At 31.1% G+C, this 26,246-nt stretch overlaps 2 protein-coding genes across 7 annotated transcripts in view; one reads left to right on the top strand and one right to left on the bottom strand.

The window, feature by feature from the left end:
- Positions 1 to 2,625, top strand: part of Keap1 (kelch like ECH associated protein 1) — a 67,385-nt gene extending 64,760 nt beyond the window's left edge. For 4 of the 5 annotated variants that reach the window (XM_075379707.1, XM_075379696.1, XM_075379690.1 and 1 more), the window contains one exon: positions 2,226 to 2,625. In XM_075379707.1, the coding sequence (XP_075235822.1) occupies positions 2,226 to 2,572 (347 nt within the window). In that variant the 3' untranslated portion in view covers positions 2,573 to 2,625. The remainder of the gene's footprint in view (positions 1 to 2,225) is intronic. The other variant, XM_075379725.1, reaches the window with a different exon arrangement.
- Positions 2,626 to 7,285: 4,660 nt separating this feature from the next.
- Positions 7,286 to 26,246, bottom strand: part of LOC142332952 (transcription initiation factor TFIID subunit 10-like) — a 42,306-nt gene continuing 23,345 nt past the window's right edge. Inside the window, exons 2-5 of one of the 2 annotated variants that reach the window (XM_075379681.1) lie at positions 23,453 to 23,616; positions 18,932 to 19,033; positions 14,347 to 14,411; positions 7,286 to 8,280 (exon numbers count right to left, since the gene is read on the bottom strand). In XM_075379681.1, coding sequence (XP_075235796.1) covers positions 8,079 to 8,280; positions 14,347 to 14,411; positions 18,932 to 19,033 — 369 coding nt within the window. In that variant the 5' untranslated portion in view covers positions 23,453 to 23,616 and the 3' untranslated portion in view covers positions 7,286 to 8,078. The remainder of the gene's footprint in view (positions 8,281 to 14,346; positions 14,412 to 18,931; positions 19,034 to 23,452; positions 23,617 to 26,246) is intronic. The other variant, XM_075379673.1, reaches the window with a different exon arrangement.

The following is a 26,246-nucleotide window of genomic DNA, read 5'->3' as shown; positions in this document are numbered from 1 at the left end:
ATTTTCATTCTATACTCTTTCATTCCTTCCTCGAGGATCGTTAACAATCTTTGAAGCTTGTTTGTGCTATCAGCTGGAATTACCCTTCATCAGCAAACCTTTTACATCTTATTTTTCAACCTCCTATACTTATTTCTTTTTCTGTTAGAATACATTCCTTATTATATTATCTATGTAAATATTGAACAGTGATTGTGAAAGGCAGCATCATTGCCTAACACCTTGACCTAAACCCGCCTGGTCACTCATATTTTTATTAACTTTTCTTTTTGCTGTTTGTCTTGTTTATAATTCTTTAATTAACCTTCTATCTTTCTGTTCTACTTTTTTATTTTTTAAAATCTTTAGCCATTTTCTCCCATTTGACTCTTATCAAAAGCCTTCTCTAAATCTATGAAATGGACTCTGTAACAAAGTTTTGACATTCCAAGTAGGAACTTGGAATGTCAAATTGCATACAGGAGTATGCAATTGGTCCTTTAACTTTTGTTGTTTCTCTTTGAGATTCGAATGAGAAGCTGTTTTAATTTCAGAATATTTAACAGAGGAATATAACATAACCATCATAGCATAAGCCATAATCATTATTGTTAGGATCGTAAATATAGTCGTTTTCTGCTGCCTTCTATATTTTAATATCATTGACTTCTTGAAGAAGTTTGTTGGTTTTTGTGGGGCAGTTTCCCACCTTCAGGCAATAGAGTGCTTATCTGTCCTCTCAGAAGACCGTTGGCACTTGTTAATGGAGGAGAATTTTTTGTACCGAGAGTAACTCGGTCCCTTCATTTGTTAGCCAGTTGTATGCAACTGGCTAACAATACATACTATATATGTATAGTAGCAGTTCTCAATATGTGGTATGTTAGGACAGTTAGGTTTAACATTTTATAAAAATTGAATTATGGATTTTATTAATAAAACTTATGTGGCATAATACATAAGTGTACAATATCTTCCTTCTTATCCGCCATTCAGTTTCAAGCATTTGGTCAGCCGGGATATCAGCTTTGGTATTCCTGTGTCACATGTCCCTGCCACAATCTCCTATGAGCATTCTCCATCTCTTTGTCAGTTGGAAAGTGTTTTCTGCCCGTATGGTCCTTTTTTAAAAGGGTGAAAAGAAAAAAGTTACTTGGTGCCAGGTCAGGACTATGGGTAGGATGGTTCTAAAATATCACAACTAAAGCTGTTGAGATCAACCATTTTTCATGCATTGTGGGATCAGGTGTTATCATGCAACAGATACTCCCGTTGTCATGTGCCTTCTTTTGTTTTGAATGGCCCAACAAAGCTTTTTGAGGGTTTCACAGTATCTGTTGACATTTATTGATTGATCTGGGGTTAAAATTATGATTAAGCAAAATTTAGTTACTTTGTAATATTACATACTAGTTGCGATTCTCTTGAGCATTACACATAGTTATCTTATGAAGCTCCATTTTTATAAACATAATGCCTGTGGTTAAAAAACTGATTTTTTTTAAATTGAAAATTTAGATTAATTAAAGATTCTATTGGTTGCAAAATAAGTGTTTTATTTTTGAAAAAAAAAAAATTTGTTTCACTCAAACAATTTATACATGTAAAATTCTGTATACTTAAAAATCGTAATCTTCTATTAAGATTTTTTGCTGCATAAAAGGTGTTTTATTGAATAAAAAAAAGTGTCTATGTGGTTTATGTTTGGTAAAGTTGCCCCTCTTAGAAAGTAGCTGAAAAATCACAACTCTTTTCTCTCTTGATTAGTAAGAATTAAACTGAGAATGAAAAAAGTGACTTAATGTGTTTTATTCAGAAATAACTAAAAAAAACAAAAAAAAAAAAAACATTTTTGTTAATATCAAATTGTCAGAAACAAATTATGACAATTTTTTCAGTTTTACCATGATTACAAAAAGAATTTTAAAAATCAAGATAGATGCAATAGTTGTAATACAAACATCACCATCTTCAGTGGTATACACTATATAAAAAATGTATAGCTGTGGTGACTACTGCATAAAAATAGCCTTCTTATTCCTCTTATTTTCTCAATCTAAATATCTATGTAAACCTGGATGTAACTATTATTTGGCTGAATAACTGCTAACTATTGGCATTTTTTAGAAGACAATTTTAAAAACTGATGGTTAAAAAACAACACTATAACTGTTGTAAAAATGTTTTAATTGTTAATTTTTATTCAGTTCAGTGCAGAATATCAAATTGGTTCTTTTATTTGTCAGGTGTAGCAGCTCTTAATCAATTTATATATGTTGCTGGTGGTTATGATGGTAGAAATCAGTTAAAATCAGTAGAGAGATATGATACTGAATCAAATAAATGGGAATATGTAGCAAGTATAAGTGTAGCTAGAAGTGCGTTAACATTATGCATGCTCACCGGTCAACTTTATGCAATTGGAGGATTTGATGGTGAATCATTTTTATCTATAGTTGAAGTTTATAATCCAGAGACTGATGTATGGACTGAAGGAGTTTCATTACCTTCAAGTAGATCAGGACATGCTTGTGCAGTCTCATATCATCAGTGCACTATACATTGTGAACCAAATAATCATGTAAATACGTAGCTTACTGTGATATTTATTCTTAAAATAATAAAAGTTAGTGAATATTTTTTTTTTTACTTTGTTTCAATAATTCCCTTTCCCAATCCTTTACACCATTTTTTTTTAATACTTTGGTTTACCACTTGAGAGCCTGGATGATTTTTTTACATTTTCATTGCCTTCATGAGAGCTTTTAGTGTATTTTGCAAATTAATTTATTGATAAATGTTATCGATTTTTATATCCTTTATATATTATTGTTTCCCTACTGAGTGTAGGTATATATTAATTTATTTGTACTGGAATACATTTTACAGGTCAAAATAAAGAAGCATGTTGTATAAACTTAGGTCCTTTGATTATTATTTGTGAGAAACTTTTAAAAGGTAGTTAAAGAAATGAAACTTTATTCAAGGGAAGAATTAATTAATTGAATTTTGAATGCAAAACTACACAATCAGTAGAATTTTTTTTAATATTCTATGTTACATTAACAAAACATTTTGAACAGTATCTCTAACATATGATAAATTAAATAAATAATTTTGAATCTCTGCCAATAATTATGATTTTTTAGTTCATAATAACAATTTTTACACCCCTTTATTCAATTTTCATTTAAAATATAATAGATTTTTTAAAGCATTTGTTTTAAACATTTAACTTATCAATTTAACATTTAACTTATTAAACCAGACACAACAAATTTGCATATCAGACACCCTGAGTGTGGGTAGTTTAGTAAAATGTTGAGTTCCCCAGGGTTCAGGGTTATCCATGGAGCTTTTCTTAACATTTATTAATGACCTGCGAGAGGGATCATTAAATGGGAAATTTACAGTTTTTCCAAATGATACCGTGTGAAGTTATGCTGCTAACAATAGGGATCTATTCATTGGTCTAATATGCAGTGAATTGCTGAGCATAGGGAAAACCAAATTAATTTGTTATGAGATAAAAACAAATACTGATCAGCCACTAGCTGTAAAAATGCACATTGTGGACTGGTCAATTGTGTCATGTAGTTAACAATAAATTCATGTTTGAGTTGGTGTTAGTGTATTGCAAATTTAAGAAGGTTGATAATACATCATAAATTATATTTTGTGTATACCTTCTGCCCAAGCTATGTAATGAATAAGCTATTATGAATTGGTGTAAAGTAGACTACAATATAGAATTGAGATATGGGCAGGAGCATACCTCACAGAAATCAGACCAGTGATGATAAGCCAGAAATTTATAATTTGACCAATGGCACATAAACCTCATGCCCATCGTTCACTCCTTTTGTTCGAAGAACGGAATAATATCTTTCCACTGAGGAATTCTACAGCTTTACAAAACTTAAGAAATGATTTTTGTATTAAAAGTGGCCATCAATCTACAGATAGATTGAATTCCTTGGGTGCAACACTTCCCCCAAGACCCAACAAAGAAGTGAGTAGTAAATTTTATCTTTATGTTGCCCCCCCCCCCCCCGTATATTCAGAGCACTACCTGCAAATATGAAATTTGGTAGCAAGATTGTTAAATTTAGAAAAAATGCAACTCTTTTTTAAAAAAGATAACGCAGACCTATTTTCTAGTTGTCTCTGATATTTTAAAAGAAAATAAGATTTCAACTACAGACTAAATATCAATATGATATAGTCTTTATCTCAACTAAAAAGCTCATAGACTAATTGTTTAACGGTCCAATGGAAAACAATATCTTAGTACATACAAACACAAAGAAAATATAAATTATTAATTATTTGTTTTTTTTTTTTTTTTATAATTGTAAGTTTAGTAACTCCCATATAGACAAACCTCAGGAGTACCCAATTTATCTTCTTTTTTTTTGTTTCTTCTAAACAAACATTTGGGAGTATTTTTTTTTTAATGTGTTCTGTTCAGTTTAACTATGTAAGAAAGAAAATTGTACTCAATGACTACTGTTGAACAATTTTGTATATAAGTAAATAAGTTTTATTCATCAAATGTATACTCACTCAGTTTAACCTTTTGAGATCATGTAGCCTTGGAACTGGCTATGTACGGCGTCAGTTTTAAAACGCTGTTACAAAATCATTTTATATAGCATCTAAGTTGGTTATTTTGTTTTATATTCACAAAGGAATCAGTTTTATTACACAATTTGAACAACGTTTATACGATGTAAAATGTTTTATTTAGACTAGAAAGAATATAACCATTTTTTTCTCAGAAATTTGCTTGTGTGTGTGTGACTTGTGTATTATAATTGCTATGAGGGTTACGGATTTATTTATTATTTACAAAAATAGCTTATCTTACTAACAACATATTGGTGTATTGAAACACATAATAAATTATGATATACGGCACAGAAAAAAAAAGAAGAAGGAATTTGTGGTCATAAATACGTCACTTTTACTTGAGGTCTATAAATATTTTTTCTGACAAATGATATTGGTAAACATGTAATACATATCGATTCGTAATGAATAAGAGTATACAGTAAAAATGGTTTTTTGTCAATCTGAATAGCCTTTTGAGTGGTGGGAATTTTTATAAAACTACGTTTTATCCTTATCCAGGTATTCGATAACGTAGACTGGAATAAAATGCTCAGCATTTTAAAAAAATTAGGGTTCAAATACAGAGATAGAAGAACAATTGCTAACATGTACAGGAACCAAACAGCAACAGTAACAATTGAAGAACATAAGAAAGAAGCCGTAATAAGAAAGGGAGTCCGACAAGGATGTTCCCTATCTCCGTTACTTTTTAATCTATACATGGAACTAGCAGTTAATGATGTTAAAGAACAATTTAGATTCGGAGTAACAGTACAAGGTGAAAAGATAAATATGCTACGATTTGCTGATGATATAGTAATTCTAGCCGAGAGTAAAAAGGATTTAGAAGAAACAATAAACGGCATAGATGAGGTCCTACGCAAGAACTATCGCATGAAAATAAACAATAACAAAACAAAAGTAATGAAATGTAGTAGAAATAAAAAGATGGACCACTGAATGTGAAAATAGGAGGAGAAAAGATTATGGAGGTAGAAGAATTTTGTTATTTGGGAAGTAGAATTACTAAAGATGGACGAAGCAGGAGCGATATAAAATGCCGAATAGCACAAGCTAAACGAGCCTTCAGTAAGAAATATAATTTGTTTACATCAAAAATTAATTTAAATGTCAGGAAAATATTTTTGAAGTATATTTTTGGAGTGTCGCTTTATATGGAAGTGAAACTTGGACAATCTGAGTATCTGAGAAGAAAAGATTAGAAGCTTTTGAAATGTGGTGCTATAGGAGAATGTTAAAAATCAGATGGGTGGATAAAGTGACAAATGAAGAGGTATTGCGGCAAATAGATGAAGAAAGAAGCATTTGGAAAAATATAGTTAAAAGAGAGACAGACTTATAGGCCACATACTAAGGCATCCTGGAATAGTCGCTTTAATATTGGAAGGACAGGTAGAAGGGAAAAATTGTGTAGGCAGGCCACGTTTGGAATATGTAAAACAAATTGTTAGGGATGTTGGATGTAGAGGGTATACTGAAATGAAATGACTAGCACTAGATAGGGAATCTTGGAGAGCTGCATCAAACCAGTCAAATGACTGAAGACAAAAAAAAAAGTTTTCTGATTCTACTTTCACTTATACTAACATATGTTACTAATCTGTGATTTATGACATGGGTTTTTCATCATATTTTGCCCAATTTTCAACCGATTTGCTTGAAAGTATTATTTTTAAAATCAGCAAACTATGTTTCATAAACACAAAGCAAAAAAAAAATATTGCTAATAAAAAACGCAGTAGAAATGCGGAAAAAAATTCTGTTGTTACAGGCATAAAAAATATCCAATCGTAACGGTTTTATTTGTCAAAATCTGTTAAATCTCTTTAATTTTGAAAATTTATTCACAACAGGGTAGCATAAGACTATGAAGGGAGGCAATCAGATACCAACATATTTTCGCGGAGTGCTAATCAACCGCGGATCATTATGATGGGAAAAGGTTAAAAGAAATAATTGTATTACAATATTATTACTTGCTAGATTCATAATACATGTATATTTTACACAATAAATCTATATACGAATGAAAACATTGTATTAAATGACCTGTTTTATATATATATTCAGTTTTATTAAAAACTGAATACAAAAATATGTATAATCCAACTTGATCCACCTAAGTACAGAAATTATATATAATTTTAATAATTAAATTATACCTAAATATAAAACAGATTTAATTTTGTCAGATGAGTATTAACTTTTTATGAGAAATAAGTTATTAGATTCTGTGCAGATCTGACACTCTCAAGCATGGTGTTATGGTGTTGAGTCCCCAATTCTCTTGATCCATGGTTGATGATTTACATGGAAGTGACCACGTTCCTATCATTATTTCAATTTCCTACAGATCCTTTTTTTTTCAAAGAGGACATGGTGTTATGATCAGACTGACCTATATATTTTCACTAGAAACGTTCTTCCACCTCCAACAGGAGACATGGTTTAATAACATCAGCAGTCTCTTTTAGACAAGTATTTACATGTTACTGAAATATCAGTGTACCTATCCCAAGTTCCTAAGCGATGCATCTTTTAACTTTTTCATCACACAATAAATTAACAGATCAAGAGAAAATCCATTCATTTAATTGAATGAAATTAGTATTATATACATGATTTCTGCTAGTAGAATGTAATAAGTAAAGAGTAAATCAAACTACTGACATTTTTATTTTACTCTATGTTTATTCAACATAATAATATTTTTCTTGTTATTGAGATAAGCTTTTTTCATCAGTCTTCCACGGAATAAAAATGATTTTTAAATAAACAATAAAACATGAATGAAGCTATAATTACAATTTTAAACAGAAGTTATGAAAAATAGATATTACAATTAATTACATTTTAAATTACAATTTAAACAGAAGTAATGAATTATTATTATTTATACTTAAATTACAAGTTTTAGAATAAAATTTGGAGTAATGCATATAATACTGACAAGAATATAATACAATAGATACAGACGCCATTTCTGGGTCAATAATTTTTATTTTTTTTACTATCTTATTGTTAGTTTTATTTTTAATACTGCTCTATAATATACAATACATAGCTTACTCTGCAGATTATTTTCAAACATTGATTGAAAACCTGTGATCAAAAAACAAGTTATATATAACTTATTTTTACAGTTTTTTTAACTTGTTTTTTTTTCAGTTATAAATAATTGAAACATTACATTTAACTAAAATTCAGTAACTAACTTCATAAGAATACAAAACAAGCCATTCAGAATATTAACATGGCTTAAATCTCTATGAAATGTAACAAGAACGATAAACTGAAGGGAATAACATCACCATTTCAAATAAAAGTAAATTTCTAAAATATAACATCTCACAAGAAAATTTATTCATATTACATTGTAGAAAATTGATTTACCATAAACTGTACAATGAGTATATATACATAGGGAAAAAAGTTATATTAAAAAATACAGTCAAAAATGTATTTTAAACATAATAAGGTGGTTTACGAACAGTAATACCATATTCTGCTAAAGCTGGAGCAAGATCTTCCATTGTTAATATATAACGTCTATCTTTTCCTTTAGTTTTTGAAGTTTGATTTGAACTTCGCACTTTACAGTGTTGTAATGCATCATTTGCTATATCTGAAATGAACTTCTGTGCAGCCAGTGATATTAATCGAACTCTGGAAAAAGACGCAAAATAATCAATTTACAAGCCTAAATTTCATTACAATTATATATCCAAATAATAAAAATACTGAATAAATTTTTATTATTCTAACTAGCACTGATGTTATCGTAATCAGCAACTAAAGTATATTACAACTGCATGCAGAAAAACTATATCCAATGTCATTTAACTTCAATCATCTACGAGAACTGGATAAAAAATGAGTATGTACCGTTAAACCTGGTTAGTAAAGTATAACTAATAAGTAATGTTTTTAATTGTTAAATATTAATAAATGCCATGTAAAATATGTAATATTTCATGTTTTGCCCATACCTAAACAAACAGAACTGCAATTGATAGTATCAAATAACTTGTTCTTTATAAATATCAAGCTGGCCACCATGTTATTAAGCTTTTCAAAATAGATTTTGTCTACTCTTAATAAGAAAAGACTGAAAAATTTTATTCTCAAATCATTAACTCATTCTACAAATAAACCAAATAATAATATGTAATGTGCACAATTACAATAAAATTTGTAATTGATCATGAAAAGTTTCAATACTTTTCCATGTGACTTGAGAAGTAAATCATTAAGTCACAATTCAGCTGATCACCAGAGGACAATGTGCAGCATGTCTGAGAAGTCCCTGAGTGTAGCCTTGACAAATATTTTTTCTGGCTTAGTATAAATTTTGAACATTTATGTAGATCTGTACTTACAAATTATTTATCCATGATTCTGTGGGTGGACTATCATGCTGAACAAACAGTTATGAACCTCCATATCCTCTTTGGCATGTTATGGATTGAAAGGATTCCTTCACATTGTTATAAATTCCTCATTTATTGTGCATTGACTTCAAGATACATAGGCCTTGATTATTCTCCATGATCCAATATGGATGCAACAAGGTTGGACCATTTGATGGCCCACTGCAATGGGGCTGGTGCTGCTAGTGAATCACATCCAATCCAGTGGCTTGGAAATTGGTCATTTAGGAAATCATGCGGTCAGAGTGAAACGAGCTGCAGCTTCAGCTTGCTGTATCCAGACACATTCCATGATATCCAGCTAGAAGTTGAGATGTTAACCACCCTTTCAAGATTTGTAAATAAGGACCACCATTCATTTATTCCTAAAAAAAATATGGACTGAACAAATGTCATGTCTTCTAAGGCCTTGTATGTATTTAGTTCCTCTTCAATTCGTGTTCAAAATTCCACTTTAGCCCTGAAAACCATATTCCTGGATCATGAATTGTAATAAATTGCACATTCACCAGAAAACAACATGTTTGTGTGGAACACTGCATTTGGAAATCATGTTAATAAAGCACAGCAGGCATGCTTGTTCCATGTCTCCATCCAAAAAGTTCCATTCACAAAAACTGGTCAAAATGGTTTCATATTCAAATCTTTTTTAATATGATCATGCATTGTTGACTGCTATATAAGATCAGCCACTCATTTATGAACAGATTTAATCTGTGACTGTTCAACTGAATCAATGGTGGTGATACATCTTTGCACTTGCATCCTGCCCCAGTCTTTAATATTGCCAGAAGCAAATTGATGTTTTACAAGGTGATTCTTTGTTAAAGCACTCATTATTTATGAAGTTGTTTGCCCATGCATCATCAACCGCTCTTCAATACTGTAACTGTGTTTGTTCATATCATGGTTTTGCAACACAACAAGAAGACGAGTGAATGACAGCAGGGATACTAGCTGTAATAAAATAATTTCTTAGGGACTGAATATTGCGCCAGTTTCAAAACAGTAGCACACCCTTGTAGGGAGGGGTATGGGAACTTCTATGTAAATTGTTCGGATTCAATGGAAACACTTTTATTAGAAAAAAAAAATTTGTCTCTTAGGGAAACTTCTTATTAAACTCATGATATTATTCTGTTCTATTTATTAGTCTTTAAATAACATTAACTGGATGAACCTAAATTTTCAGCATACCATTTAATTTATGAATATATAAAATGAAATATTTTGTATTATTTTTTTAAAATTTCACCCACCGACTGAAAATAATGTATTCCTACAGAAAATGGCAAATTAATTTATAACTTTACACGATCTGCCTTTAACAGATGTGATGTATGCAAAGCATACACTTGTAAACAAAATTTTGTTCCAGAGCAAGTAGTATTGTTTCTTTATGTATTTTCCCCCCTAAATTCATAAATGTTAACAAAAATCTTTCTATCACCCTCAGTTCTTAAGTTATGCCCTGTTCAGTGTTATATACGTTATAGAAATTGTTCAATGTTATAATATTATGCATTTACAATCCATAAATGAAAAAAAAAAATGAATTGATTAAGCATTCAAAAATGATTAGTTTGTTATTAAAAGTCTGCAATGGCATAGAAAAATGCAATTCGTCATAACTATTGGATAATGCAATTCTAAAATGAGTCAGAAGATGGATTTCTTACAGACTTAGTCATCATTATTTGTCAAAAGTGATGTCACAAACACACATCTGTTTTGATTATAATGTCTTGAGTTACTGGTTCAAGCAATGGCCAGTCTGTATTCAGTGTTTACTCTGTTGACATCTGTACATCTTTTAAGTGTACAAGGTCTGCTCAGAAAATAACCATTTTTAATCATGAGATATTTGGTGGCATGCAGTTGGTAGTACTGTGTTCCACATAACCTACTCTGGAACATCTTTAAGTGTTAGTAGCAATTTTTGTAATGTGCTATTTTCAGGACTAACGATACAACATAAAATTTTACGTAAAACTGGGAAAAACTTTTAGAGAACCATTTCAACTTTTAAACAAGCTTATGGAGATGATGCTCTGGGTTGAACGCAATGTTAAGAATGGTTTTCACAATTTAAAAGTGGTCGTCAGTAAATTGAAGAAGACCCTCGACCAGGAAGGCCTTCAACTTCAATTGATGATATCCACATTCAGAAAATCAATGATCTGGTGTTTGCCGATTGACTGTCAGAGAAATTACAGAAGAGGTTAGCATCTCAAATGGATCATGCCATGACATTTTGACTGAAAAACTGAACACGCATCAAGTTGCAGCAAAGTTTGTTCCTTGTTTGATGACTGAACAGCAGAAAGAACATTGAGTAGACATTTGTTGGCAGCAACCTCTTAAACAAGTTAATGACAATGAAACATTTATGCAAAGGTTCTAAACAGGAGGTGAAAGCTGGGTTTATGGCTATGACATTGAGACAAAAGTTAAATCATCAAAAAATCACACATTACAAAAATCACTACCAACACTTCAAGTTGCACTTAAATAACATGAAAACTAAATGAGATATCAACAATCCAAGAACACGAGGTTACAGAGGATGTTATGTTGAACACAATGCTGCCAACGCACACCAATAAATATCTCTGTTGGCATGTGCTTAAAAATGTTTGCTTATTTTCTGAACAGACCTCGTATGTGCCAATATAATATAGTTAAGTGTAAACATTTCTCAGTTACAACGTATTCTAAATTAACATTTCAACTTTTGAATTCAAGACGTATAGTGAATATTTTTTGTAGTTTGTACACTGTGTGAATTTGCATGCTTAGAAATTGCGTGAACCCCACCTGCACAGCTTTTGCTACATTTGTGATGAGGTAACATTTAAATTTCAGAAACGTAGTTTTACTCCTCTCAAAAAAAATATTATGAGCTTTATTTTGGCTGCAAAGTTGGTGATGAAGACAAACATTCAGCCCCTCACATTTTTTGTGCTTGTGAGACTCCTTACAAGCTGGTCAAAGGGTCTCGATACACAAACTTTGCTGTTCCAATAATTTGTTGGAAACCAAAAGCCCATGCCACCAATTACTTGGGCATTAGTTCAAAATCAAAGCACACTATTTCATACTCTGCACATTGCCATGCTTCTGCACATTGATAATGAGTTTCCATCACTGCCACTAACTTATGCTACAGATCTGAAAGAAACTTACGTGAACATGAAATTTCTCCTAGATAAAATAAAGTATGAAGAATTTCAGTGGAATCTGTGGTGACCTGAAAGTAATTGCTCTGTTGCTAGATCTTCAACTTGGTTCCACCAAATACTATTGTTTTCTTTACAAGTGGGAGAGCAGAGACCGAAAAAAATCAATTATGTACAGAAAGAGTGGCTAAACCAAACAGCATTAACTCCAAGAAAGAATAATGTTGTTAATTCAAAGATTCAAAGATGTTGTTAATTCTCTTGCTGATTCAAAGAAAGTTTATTTACCGCCACTCCATATAAAGCTGGGGCTTATGAGAAACTCTGTGAAAAGTAATGGATTGAAGTGGGATTGGATTCGCTTTGTTAAAAAATAAGTTTCCAAGTTAAAAACTAAGTAAGTAAATTTAAATTTTAAGTTAGTTTACTTAACTTTGAATTCAAAGAAGTAATCATTGTAGAACTTAAAACTGGACATTTACTTAAAGATTAAGACCTCGATAGAACAATAAATATGGTGGAGAAAGCTGCATGGAAGTCTTTTAAGAGCATTTGACAGAACTTCTTAGGAAACCATATATCTGAAAATTATAAAGAAATAGTGGATGATCTTTTAAAATCACACCAGTGATGAAAATGGAGAACGGTTCCATCAGGATATTTCAGATATGGAAAAGTGGCACCAGGGCAAGTGGGCTCCGAGCATGCTAGATGACTATTGTTAGACGCTAAACAGAGATGTTCATGATACAAAATATGATAGAAAATCAAAGATTACTACTTTTTTGGTAAGATTATATTATACTAAGAATGCATTTTAAATTTGTAATGTAAAATTAAAATATTTGTCTCTAATGATCCTTATGTGACTAATTTTGAACCAGATTTGAATTCAGCATGAAAAATGCTATTAGATTTACCTATTTTCACTTCTGGGGCAAAAAATAAATCAAATTTTATATACCAGAGTTTACTATGCAGCCAGTCTGATGTGGTGAACTGAGCGAATATGCCTTCTACAGGACTAAATATCACATGCAAAATCAGGTAACTAACAAATGAGGAGCTTGGTAAAGCCAGACCTTCTATTTCTCACAAAAATCTAATGTGATGAATGGAAAAAATCTAACTGATAATGAATCACATCCTAGTGGCATTAAAAAACTGAATTTCGGGCAGTAAAGCAATAGGTAGAGTATAATTTACAAAGCACATAAAAGAATTAGGCCAACTTTTTCTATATAAGAAGTATGAACTTGCGATATGACTATCACTGTATACTCAATGAATAAAGAAGTCAATTTCATCACAAAATTTACAGTTATAAATACTAAAGAGTTTTATGCTACCAAGCCAAAAGTAATCCAAGATGTAAAGAAAAACATTATGATTGTTTTAACTAATTTTATTTTATTAATTTAATGTCAAAATTCAAAAACCTACTAGTATTAAAACTCACAATTAATTTATATTTGAACAGCAATCTGGAATTGTTTATACATGTCAATTTTATGATTACTAGTGGAATAGACAGACATTTAAAATGCTTGTTTGTTGAACTACATTGCATACTAAGACTGATTTATATATTTAGTGTTCTATTGTGTTAAAATATGCTTTTACTCCTATATACAATATTTGACTGTTGTTACATTTGCATGTGTTTTATTGTTAAAAGGTATTCAACAAAGTTCATACACTGCACTATTGTACATGTTTTACTTTGCTTACTTTAATAAGTTTTTTGCTTACTTTTATGACCAGTTTTTTACATACAATATAATAAACTCATTAAATACACGACCTAATTTTGTGAAGCAATTTATAATACCAACACGGAAAAGATAAATTCAAACACAAGAATAAAAATGAGTTCTGTTAATACTCATGGTAACATTTTTACAATTATAATACAGTACAGCACAATAAAATGAAATAGAATAAATGCAACGGGTAAAAGGGAAACTTTCTAAAAAAAATGTAAAAAGAAACAAATAAAAAAAAATTAATTTATGAAAAAATGATTTACAATACCTTTGTATAAGCTTATTAACAAAATAACTACTAAAATCAAATAATTTGAAGTAAGGAAAATAAAAACATAATGTAAACATTATACTTACATTCTAGGATCTGATGCATGAAAACCGGCAGTATTAAGATATGCAGCAGTTGCAGCATCTGGAATCTAAAATATTGCATGTACACATTAATTTATAAGTTCAAAATATTTTGTAATAAAGTTGAAAATTAGGTAATGTTTACAGTAAAGGCCAAAGAATGAAAATAAGCAAAAAGAATTACTTCTTTTTGCAAACATTTAAGAAATACTAAATTGATAGGATATACATATGGTATCCAAAGTTAATTTAGTTAAACAGAGATGCAGAAGGTAAAATGAATAGGACAAGAAAACTGTTACATTGTATATGTTAAATAAATAATGGAAGATATCAGAAACAATAAATATTTGAAATTTGTTTAGTACAGAATAGAATGAAACAGGGAAGTGACTAATAGCCACCACTTTCAGAGAACTACTTTTTTTCAAATAACTGATTAAAAAAGATTGAAAAATACCAGAAAGATACAAATAGTATCATGCATAATATGCCCTTTGAATATCTTATATTCTTGTTAACTTGAGGTATGTTAAAAAATACTTTACTTTCCATGTCTGAAAATAAAAAAAACACCATCACATTCTTCACTTCCAATGCTTAACAGCTCTGACTGCCTTATCACTTGGTACCAGTTTCTCCCACATTTAGGGACAGGAACGGATATTGTATTGTCTGGATCTCCCCACAATCACACCTATTATTCTTTGCACACCCCACCTCACCTTATTACCTTGACTTCTAAGTAGATTTAGCACATACAAAATATTATATGGCAACTGATATTCTCAAGGGAGCTCCTCTTTGGATATGAGACCATTTTTTTTGATTTGGTAATGTCTCCCTCCACATCTGTTTATACCAGATCTCAGTTGTTCTCCAGATAAAACTTTCCAGATTTAAGCTGAAGATTGACAGCCACATGACTGTACAAAGGGTGTTTTAATTACCTGTTTTTTCCTTTCCATTTATTCCGCCTCTTCCATCTTATGCTAAGAGCAGCTATACCAGCTAACATGTAAATCCTGTGAACTGGTGTTGGTTTCAGACAGCCAGTTACAATGTACTATGTATCATTCACAGCTACACTGTCATTCCTAGTGTGTGCAGCTACTTTCCATACTGGAGCTGTGTACTCTTCTGCCCCAAAACAGAGCCATTCCCATGGTCTGAAGGTACTACTGGTTGTGTTCCCCATGTCAAATCTATCAGTTTGAAAATAATATTGTATATCATGGAAATTTTTCCTTTTAACTCCAGGCAGCACTGTTTAAAGACAATCTATGGTCAAGCCTGATGTCTAAATATCTTGGATTGCTGCAATTTTCCAATTAAGATCCTCTCCACTCTATATATGTTCCCTTTTCACTTCTTTATTTTGAAAAGGAAAAGCACAAACCTTTATCTTACTGGAGTTTGGTCTCAAATGATTTTCATCATAGTAATCTGCTACGGCTTCTGTTACTTTCCTTCGACTTCTTTGAAAGTACTACTCTGAACAGCAGCAATATATCATTCAAAATCTAAATAAAAAACTGTTAACTGAAAATTATCAAGACTGACATCTGGAAAATTCCTGAAATGCTTTTACTCTACAACTTCCAAACTTCTAAATAAGACTCCTATCAACGAATACTACAGAATTTATTTTCACAACTTTTCATTAAGAGATTCTTTTTAATCAGGAATTGAAGAGAACAAATAAAGCATAAAATATCAGTTTATGAATCCAAACCAAACCAGTGCCACTTTTCAGACCTAAAAAAATTCCTTATAGAACTCTTAGGCCTACAATATGTACTGCCTTGTGGATGACAGTAAGGCAGACTAACAACAAAATGACCATTATGGGGTTATAACACATCATGTGTTTCTTAGACAGATAGAATAACACAATTGGCTACTTCTTTTAAATTGAGATACAGCAAACATGATATACTGAAAGAATATGTTTACAAATTTAAAATTTCATAGTTATTAGGCTGTTATTGTAGTAGAAAATATACAAGGGTCATTCAAATAAAAAGCAAAATTTTTTTACATAGTTTTATTGATAATAGATAAAATTACAAATAAATTACCTTATTTTTAAAAATAGTTTCCTTCTAAAGAAAACATTTTCTCAATCGGGTAGGCAGCTTCCTGATCCCCTCATAAAAGAAACAAGATGGCTGCCCCCAACAACCAATTGTGCATGTAATGCATGACTGCTGCTTATCTTCAAATCTTTCGTCTCCTAAAACTTCTTTCAGCACACCAAACATAAGGAAATCACACGGTAACAAGTATGGAATGTATGGTGGGTGTACAAGAGGTGTCCAATGAATTTTAGTGAGTTTATTATGAGTTTGAGTTGCTGTATATGGTCGTATGTTGTCATGGAGAAGGATGTTGCAAATCCAGTTGCCAGCATTGTTTGTTGCAAGAAGCAGCCCCGACATCATCCAACAACTATTAGTAATATGTTGATGAAAAAGTAGTAGTACCTACTTTTCCACCACTCCATATTTGTTCTCTTATTTTCTGAAGTGTAGTGGTGTACCCATGTTTCATTGCAAGTCACAATATGGTCCAAAAATGTCTCTCTTTCTTCCTCAAACTGATTCAGAAGCACTGACAGGTGTCTTCTTTCTGGTCATTTTTCTGTGCCGTGGAATCCACCTCGCCGACACTTTGTTGTACTCAAGAGTGTTTGACAACACTGTATGCACACTACCACACTTATGCAAATCTCTAAAGCAATTCAGCAATGGTTATGCAGCAGCAACCTTCCACAAGGTCATGAACGGCCTGAATGGTTTTCATCATAGACACTGGTCTGCGGATGATGTTCATGACTTTTGTTCTCTAGTGGATCACAGCCACTTTAAAATTTTTGGCCCAAACATTTCAGTTTTTGACAGGGTAGCATCTTCAAACTGTGCCTGGAGTTTTGAGTCAAGATTTCCGAAGATTTGACATCTTCGTTGATGAAAAATTGGATTATAATTTGTTGCGCAATGGAAAATAGTACCTCCTGCTCATGTTCTGCTACTGTTCTACTACATGGGAAACGTGACTTACAGGCATGACTGGCTGGTTGCTCCCTTACACATACCCCCAACTTACTACCCACAGCATTCTAACACATTCACAGCTCTTCATCTGTCCACCAAAAATTACGATTTATAATTGAATCAATCTTGTAGATCACATTTTATTCTGTTTTCCCACTACACAGAGCTTTTGGACTTATGATACTTGATGAGTATTCTATATATATATATATTTATATATATATAAACATTTATTCAATCTCAAATCAAAAAAAAATTACTCAATGTACCTAGTAATAACTACAGTTAAAACAAATTAATTAGCTCCGTAAGAAAATTTTCATTTCATTCATTAATTACAAAAACTCTTACGACAAGTGTGAAAGATGGTGGGAAGTTTGTTATCATAAATTCTCCTTTACAAAACGTAATTGAATATGCTTTTAAAAAACTAGAGGTTGTATCTAATTTACTGCACAATTTTGAAAAATTGCTAAACAACTTTTCACTGAACAGATTTGACGGCATGTGGCACTTACTAACCTTATGGTAGCCCTGAAAAGGGCCGTTTTTGTCATCGATTGGCTTCGACAGCTCATAATTCATAACCTTGTGGTGGTCCTGAAAAGGACAGTTTTTTGTGTTAGCTCTGAGAAGAGCTGTTGGGTCTGGAAGCTGGCCTCTGGTAAAGTTGGGGAGTTGCGGCTCAACTCCTCATCCTCCTCAGTGTGGCAGTCAGGTCCCTACTACAGTGTGGCAGTGGTGGCCGCCAGAGCCCCGCAGTGTTAGATTGGTGTCAATCATCCTTTGCCGGCACAGCCGAGGTAGTTCTCCCTGAGCAACCCTACACTGGGCCTACTGCTGTTGAGTCTGCCAACCAGGGTGATTGAAGCCTAGTGAGCTGGAGCAGGAAGGTAGCATTTGTGTCCAGTGGCTCCCTTGGCGGGATGGCCGGTCTGCTCTTCCAGCGGGAATGTTGGCATCCGCTGGGAGGTCCCACGTTGAGCCAGCCAGGGAACTTATTCTTCTTCTTAATGTTCTGCAGGTGGTGGTCGACGATGAATTGAAAATTCATTCTCATGCATGCTCTTTTATTGGAGCCTGAGAGTGGTGGGGCTGCAGCGCCGCTATGGTGGGAGAACTGTATGACAGTAATGATGCTTGTATCAGTGTGTCCGTATACTGTGCACCAGCTCACATCATTGCTACCGTTATCACCTGCCGATATTAAATTAGGCATATATGAGGTAACAAACTAAAGATCAATAACCTCACATTACACAGACAACTTATGGCAAGCAGTGTAGCCATAGCATAGAATAAACAAAAGATTCTCTGAGTTTCGAATAATTTGCATGCTACTGTCCTTTATAGGAATCATCATAGTGAGTAAAACTACAACGTTAAACAAAAAATTCAATGACCCTTCTACATTCCTTTTATATACTTTTTTCAGTCCGGTTTTACTAGAATAATTGCTAAATTGTTTTGAAAATAGCTTATAATATAATTAACAATTTCAGGATATACTAGAAATTGAATTATTAACTTACAGTAGGTGAGTAGTCTTCCAACTGTTGTAAGAAATCTGCTAAAGGCTGTCCAGCTAACTGTCTACCTTCAATTTCCATATCAGTTGCTTCATTGATATTCATCTGCAAAGTTATTAAAGCAAAAATAAGTTAACTCACAATATTTACAATATCATTATGTATTATAAAGGTAATTACAACCATATACACTAACCCTGTACATGAGCATGACATGTTAGTATATAGAAACTACTAAATACTAACGGGTTTAAAAAAAAAACCCTTTGTTTGACAATGTGAATTTATCACAAAAACATTGATGGTAAAAAAATACTTATACAAAAATATTCAAATTACCTTTAATAAATTTACATTAAATGTCCAAAATGATTTCCTGTAATTCCAAAGCAGGTTCGTACATGTTTCATAACATTTGCAGCCATTTTTCATAATGTTTGAAATTTCACTTTCAATGTTAGTCTTCAATTCGTCAAATGTATGAGAATTGTTTTAAAAAACTATTTTTTAAATACTCCCAAAGGAAAATGTCTGCTGGTGTAAGATCTGTGGATCTTGAAGGCCACAACTCTTCTGACATCAAACAAAGGCCAAAAAGTTCCCATAACATATCCAGTGTTTCATTAGCAGTTTGGTACATTGCATTATCCTGCTGGAACTAACATTCTTGTTCATGTAAATCTAATATGGCAATAAAATGTTTAAGCTGTGATAAACCACACCATTTACAGAATTGTCAAAAAATCAAGGCCCTGTTACACAACACCGGGATATCGCACACCAAACATAAATTTTACATGCTTGTTCATGATACATTTAAGATTTTTTAGCGCTCCACATTTGGCAGTTTTGGTTGTTAATGTAGCTATCCAAGTGAAACCATGCCATCGCTGAAATAAACACAATCCAAAATTTCAATACCGTTTTCATCAACAAGAGAACGAAACCAATGACAATACTGTAAACATTTTCTGTAGTCTACTTCTTTCAGTTCTTGAACAACACCTATGCAATAAGCATGCAATTGTAATTTTTTAGTAGATCTGAAAGCTGTAGATAGTGAAAGCCCAGCCTGTGAAGATAACCTTCTGGGTGAGTGTGTCAAATGTTCTACCACATCCTCCAGAACTTCTAATGTTAGCAGTGACGGTCGACCTGTGCTTTTCCTATTATATACACTCTCAGTCTCACAAAATGTATTAATCAAACATGATATTGTCGACTTAATAGGAACTGAGGAATTGGGAAATTCTATTTAAAACTTGTTTTTCACTCGTTCATAAGATTTATACATGCAATAAGTCTCAATAATAAACAAATGTTTGTCCTTGGAAAACGACATAGTTAAGACAGTAGAGACGAATTTATACTGGTATAGCACTAGTGCATAAGAAGGACATTCCAACTGTTACAAGCCTTGTACCTTGAGTACAGTAGGTGAAAGAATTTTACGTACAAGAGGATTTTACATTTCTCTTGTAGGGAGAAATAAATTTTACCTGTGCATGACTTCTACTTCTTAATTTTAGGGTCCTTTTTGAAACACCCATTAAAATCGAATAATGTAGAGATCAATTTAGATTTCAATGACACAAAAGTAAATTTATATGTAAATAAAGCGCCATAATTACAATGTAATAACAACTGCTTTGAGCAATGTAGGGCTGTTAGGTACAATGAAATTTCACTGTTGAAGGAAGGGGATGAATTGGCTCAGAATCCAATAGTGGTAAAAGCTTCCAAATTTATCTTGCAATCTATTACTCTATTTCAATAAACATCTAGAATTCAGGTTCACAAGATTTTATAATTTTTTTTATTACTAATCATGAGAAAATATTTTATATGAAACTATACATGAGATAAGCGACTTATAAAATATTTAAAGTAGAAGATTTCATAAACAATTTAATAATGAATCACTATTTATTATTAACTTATAAAAATATCTTATTTTTGATTAGAAAAGTAGGGAGGATATACCTCATATTTTTAAGGCTATAAGAAAAATTCAATTTTTTTTATTATGATAATTTCAGGATTACAAATATTGTAACCCTAAATGCTTCACTCTTTTGCAATATTAATTAAAAAATTATTTTTTTTATATTTAGTAAAGTTGATTAAAAATATACTAATAAAGTGACACAATCACAAAAAAGTACATAAAAAATATCTACATAAACCATGTTTTTTCGTGTTATGATCCATTGCTGAAAAAACTAACTTGTTAAATTTTAAGAGAATATTTTCTTAACACAGGCAAGTCAAAGTATATTAAATAACTGCTAGGTAAATATGACTTTTCAAGAAGTAAATACAGCAAAACAAAAACAAACACAGGCTGATTACCATAATGCTATCGAATTTATCAAATGCTAAAATAATGCTTTATAACAGAAAATTTTAATAACTTCAATTTTATAATTTTGTTTATATTTAAAAAATAAATTTATACAGTATTAAGTGGGAAAGAAGAAAAATCTATGTATGAATTTACTTCAAACATAAAAGAAAATGTTATTAACATCCATAATAATTGATATTTTTTCATTTCCATTACTGATTTATTTATATAAAAGAAGTTTAATCTGTTATTGACCATTCTATGTTATTCTCACTATTACAGACAATTCACTATTGCATTTATTTCATTTGTTTTAATGAAAAAATTGTATGTACAAATTTTTATGTATTAGGTGTTAAAAAGACTAAAAATAAGAAAAATAAAATAAAAATATTAATGAAGATGAATAGGTTTTATAAATCATGTAGAATATGTTTTAAGAAATGAAAAAAATCTTAATAATAAACAATAATTGGTATTTCTGTTTATATAAACAACAGACTCAGGATCTGAACCACGATACACCTTACAACATGTGTCAAACTGTAATTACTCCTAAATTAATGGAGGATCAATAATTATTTGAAACCACCTGAAGTAAGCCATTTGCTGAAAAAGAATGTTGTCTCAAACTTTATCCTGGTTGTTTACATACAATTGATATAATTTACACGTCATTTTAATAAATCTTTTGCACTATTACGTACTATAAGTTGCTGCAACACTGTGATTGTAGAGAATTTTTACTGAATATATTGCTTTGCAATAAAATATCTTATACTGTCAAAATAATTCAATAAATGAATCATATTACATTAATAATGATTGCATCTGTCACCACAACACATAAATCAAGATGTTCAATATTATCAATACAATATAAACATTAAATAAACTTATGTGGTATTACTGGTTCTTTATTAGAAGAGACATTTCTTTATGATGCTAAGCATTCTCTATGTACTTTTGTATTTAAGGGCTAAAGTTTAAAGAACTTAAAATGAAAAGCTGTAGTGCTACCATATTATATACAATAAAAAAAAAAAATAAAAAAGAGCCAATTTTTAAACTTATTTCTATCATGAAAATAAGATTTACAATTTGAATTTTAGAAAATTATTAAACTGTAAGTGACCTTGTGTTTTGTATATTCTGAACTCAGTTTTAATCTTTTATGTGTATTTAATAATTTAAATTTTGTGTTCTTATGGTATCCTGTTATTATGTGTCACATAGTTTTAAAGTGAATTAATATGAACAAATTGCTTTTACGTATTCTATGAAATAATCTACCATTTTTCTCAGTAAAAAAGCTAGGGCATTCATTACCAGTGATTTATTAATCTTCTTGTGACATAGTGTTTTATTTCTTTTTAATTTTTGAAAATAAAAATTAATCCTTTTATGATTGTTTTTGTTTATACGGAGGTGCTCCCTCCATACTGGTTATTTTTATTGATGCAATTAATCACCAACAATTACATGTTTCTCATACCATTAATTTTTATTTAAAAAATTTTAAATAAATATTTTAGAGTAGTAAAGGTTTTATCATGTTTCAAATAATATTGAGATGAATAGGTTTTCTCCCAACAATTGATATCAGAAATTGTTTTTGTATATGTTCCATTTTTTATGCAACTATTACTTTTTGGTAAAATATTTTTAAATAGTATAACATATATGTACATACTTAAATAAAGGTTTTACTGAATGAGGTGAAATTTTTGTAAGTTTTTTGACTAAGTTGACCAAATGTTATGTACGGGTTTTATTTTCATGTTGCACTGACAGCTAAGACCATCATCTACTTTTCACAATAAATCAATCATAAAGGATAAAATGTACTTCTATTAGTCAATTACTCATATAAATACAGTCATTAAAATTAATTTCAAATGTTAAAAGCATCACCCAGTATAGCACTTAAAGAATTATGTCAACAGATAAAGTTTAAAAACACAACTAGGGAAGGTGTAAATGCTCTTATTTAGCACAAAACTGAAAGCAAATGAATAAATTTAAAAAGGGACATACAAAGGCCAGATTAGTACAAATTATCAAATCATGCTGTGAAAAAATAAAGTAAATGTTGTTAAAAAAAAACAAAATGATGTAAGAGAAAGTTTTTTAATGACAATGCTTTTTTTTTCTTCCTAAATTTATAAATACATCACCTCTACAGATCAGTTGATTGATCATTTAAGATTTCATTCTCAGTTTTTAAGATGTTCAATGCCGCTTCAAAATGTTCGGTTCTACTTATTTTTTTTCAAAATGGCCTTAGGGCATTATTTCTTCAGGTGAAACAGTTGATAATGATGCAGCAAGAAATCATATACTGAAAGGAAAATCAGAAATACTCTAAATTTTATTTCAGATTGTTTTTTTCTCTTTTATATTTATTCACCTTGCTAATGTCCAGTATTTCTAGGCAACTGATAGGATGTATGTTATGATCCCCACTTGATGATGATGCTCACCCAAATGTTTACATTTGGTTAATGTTACATAGGTCATTCAAATATAAAGTGAAATTTGTTTACATAGCTTTACTGACATTAGATAAAGTTACAAATAAATTACCTTATTTTTCTACATAAGAAATTCTTTAAGAAATACATTTTCTCCATTGGACAGACAGCCTCCTAATCTGCTCATCAAAAAAACAAGAAGATTGCCCCAACAACCACTTGCACACATAATGCTCAACTGCAGCATTGTCTTCAAATCTTTCTCTCCTAAAACTTCTTTCAGCATACCAAACATGTGGAAATCACAAGGTGACAAGTTTGGACTGTATGGTGGGTGTCCAAATTAATTTTAGTGAGTTTATTGTGAGTCTGAGCTGCTGTGTATGGCCATGTGTTGTTTTGGAGGATGTTGCAAATTAGTTGCTAGAATTGTTTGGTGCAATAAGCAGGTTCGACATCATCCAACAACTATTAGTATTATGCTGCATTTAATGTCCTTCGTTCATTCAGAAGCACACATATGAGTCCCAAAACACAGTTGTCAAAACTTTTCCAGCCGACAAGCATTTCTTGGCCTTGTTGGGGTGCCCCTTTCTACTTTTCCACCACTCCACTCTTGTTCTCCTGCTTTCCACAGTGTAGTAATGGACCCATGTTTTTCATCACAAGTTACAGTATGATCTAAAAATACCTCTCCTTTCTCAAAGCTATTCAGTAGCCGCTGACAGATGTCTTTCTGAATATTTCTCTGTGCCTCAGTGAGAAGATGTGGAACCCACCTTGCCGACAATGCTTTATTCAGGAGTATTTGAAAACACTGTACACACACTCCCAACACTTATGCCCATCTCTGATGCAATTTCAGCATCGATTACCTTTCACAATGTCACAAACAGCCTGAATGTTATCACTGATGCTGATCTGCGAACAACATTTGTGATTTTTGTTCTCCACTGCATCACAGCCATTTCAAATTTTTTTGGACCAATCAAACAATTGAGTTTATGACAGGGCAAAATCTCTGAATTGTGCCCAGAACAGAGTCAAAATTTCAGAGGATTTGACATTTTTATTGGCAAGAAATCAGATTATGATTCATTGCACAATGTATGATGGTACCTTCTGCTACTGACTTGGGAACATGATCTCCATACATGGCTGGCTAGTAGCTCCCCTCCACAGATACCCAACTAACTACCTACAGCACCCAACCACATTCACTGCTCTTCTTTAGTCTACATGGTAAAAGTTCAGTTTATATTTGAATGACCCTCTCATATACCCAAGTTGTGTTCAGGTGCAAATTGTTTTTGGTTATACGCTATAAATATCTACTTTTTTAGACAATAGAAAAAACTACATTAAAATTCATCAGTAGAGGACTGGAACCATTTTGAGGAAAAGATACCTCATGGTGAAGAGTTCATCACTGAAATAATTTTCAATGAATGACAGATAACACAATAAGATACTAAATGAGAAGAGTTATTGTGGTGATTTTTTTTGGCGAATTATGAAAGAACAATTTGTGTGAAAAAAATTCTAACATCATGTTTTTCCTATGTTTATTTGTGACTAATTTAAGGTAATAGTTTAGTATATTAATTGATCCTGATCCAGTTTCTAGCAAAAATGCACTTTGAGATATGGTAAAGGGCTCCTCTATAGTTGCCATTTATTTCCACTGAATTGAATGATGTATTTAAAGCAGTGTTATGGATTACTAACGTTGGTTCTAGTGTAAAATTCTGTAGTGTAGAATGTGTTAATGTTTTATTTGAATATTTAGGACTGTATATACATATATTTTGATAAGAACTATTTTGATAAATAGGCTTTGTTCTTGTATATAATGTTTGTTAAATGTGAAATAGTTATAAAATATTCTGTGAGAATATAAGCGTGACAAAGTAATTTTTTAAATTTTGGGTGTGTAGGACATGGAATTTAAAAAAAAATATGTAAAAGATAACTAGCAGTTTATTACTAAATACAAAGAGTATTCATTAATTTATATGCAGAGCAAATACATTTAGTTCAAGCAAATAAATATACAAAGATTTTAAGATTTCTATACAAATAAAAGAAAATAAATTTTCAATTCTGCTGAAATATTTCCAAATAAAAACCTTTAACAAAATTTTATTTCATTTAACTGATTTAATACAATCATTTTTATTAATTCAAAAAGCGTTGACAAAGACATTGTTCATAAAGAAAGTAGATTCTGTTTCAAACTGGAAATTGAATAAACTTCTTTACATTAACAAATTAAATTAATATTATAAATTCAACACAAACAAATGGTAACATTGTTATAATGGTAACTTTATTGCATTAAATAATGCAATAAAGGAAAAAATAAAAATGACTAGTAGATGACATTCTGTAAAACAAAATGACTAGTAATACAAGACTAGAATGAATAATATCATTCAACAATGAAAACAAAATAACACAGTAAACAGAAAATCAGTTTGTAAATATATATATATAT

The sequence above is a fragment of the Lycorma delicatula genome, chromosome 1, assembly GCF_047948215.1.
Source record: "Lycorma delicatula isolate Av1 chromosome 1, ASM4794821v1, whole genome shotgun sequence".
In the NCBI taxonomy this organism is placed as follows: Eukaryota; Metazoa; Arthropoda; class Insecta; order Hemiptera; family Fulgoridae; genus Lycorma; species Lycorma delicatula.
This window is presented reverse-complemented; position numbering and strand designations above follow the sequence as displayed.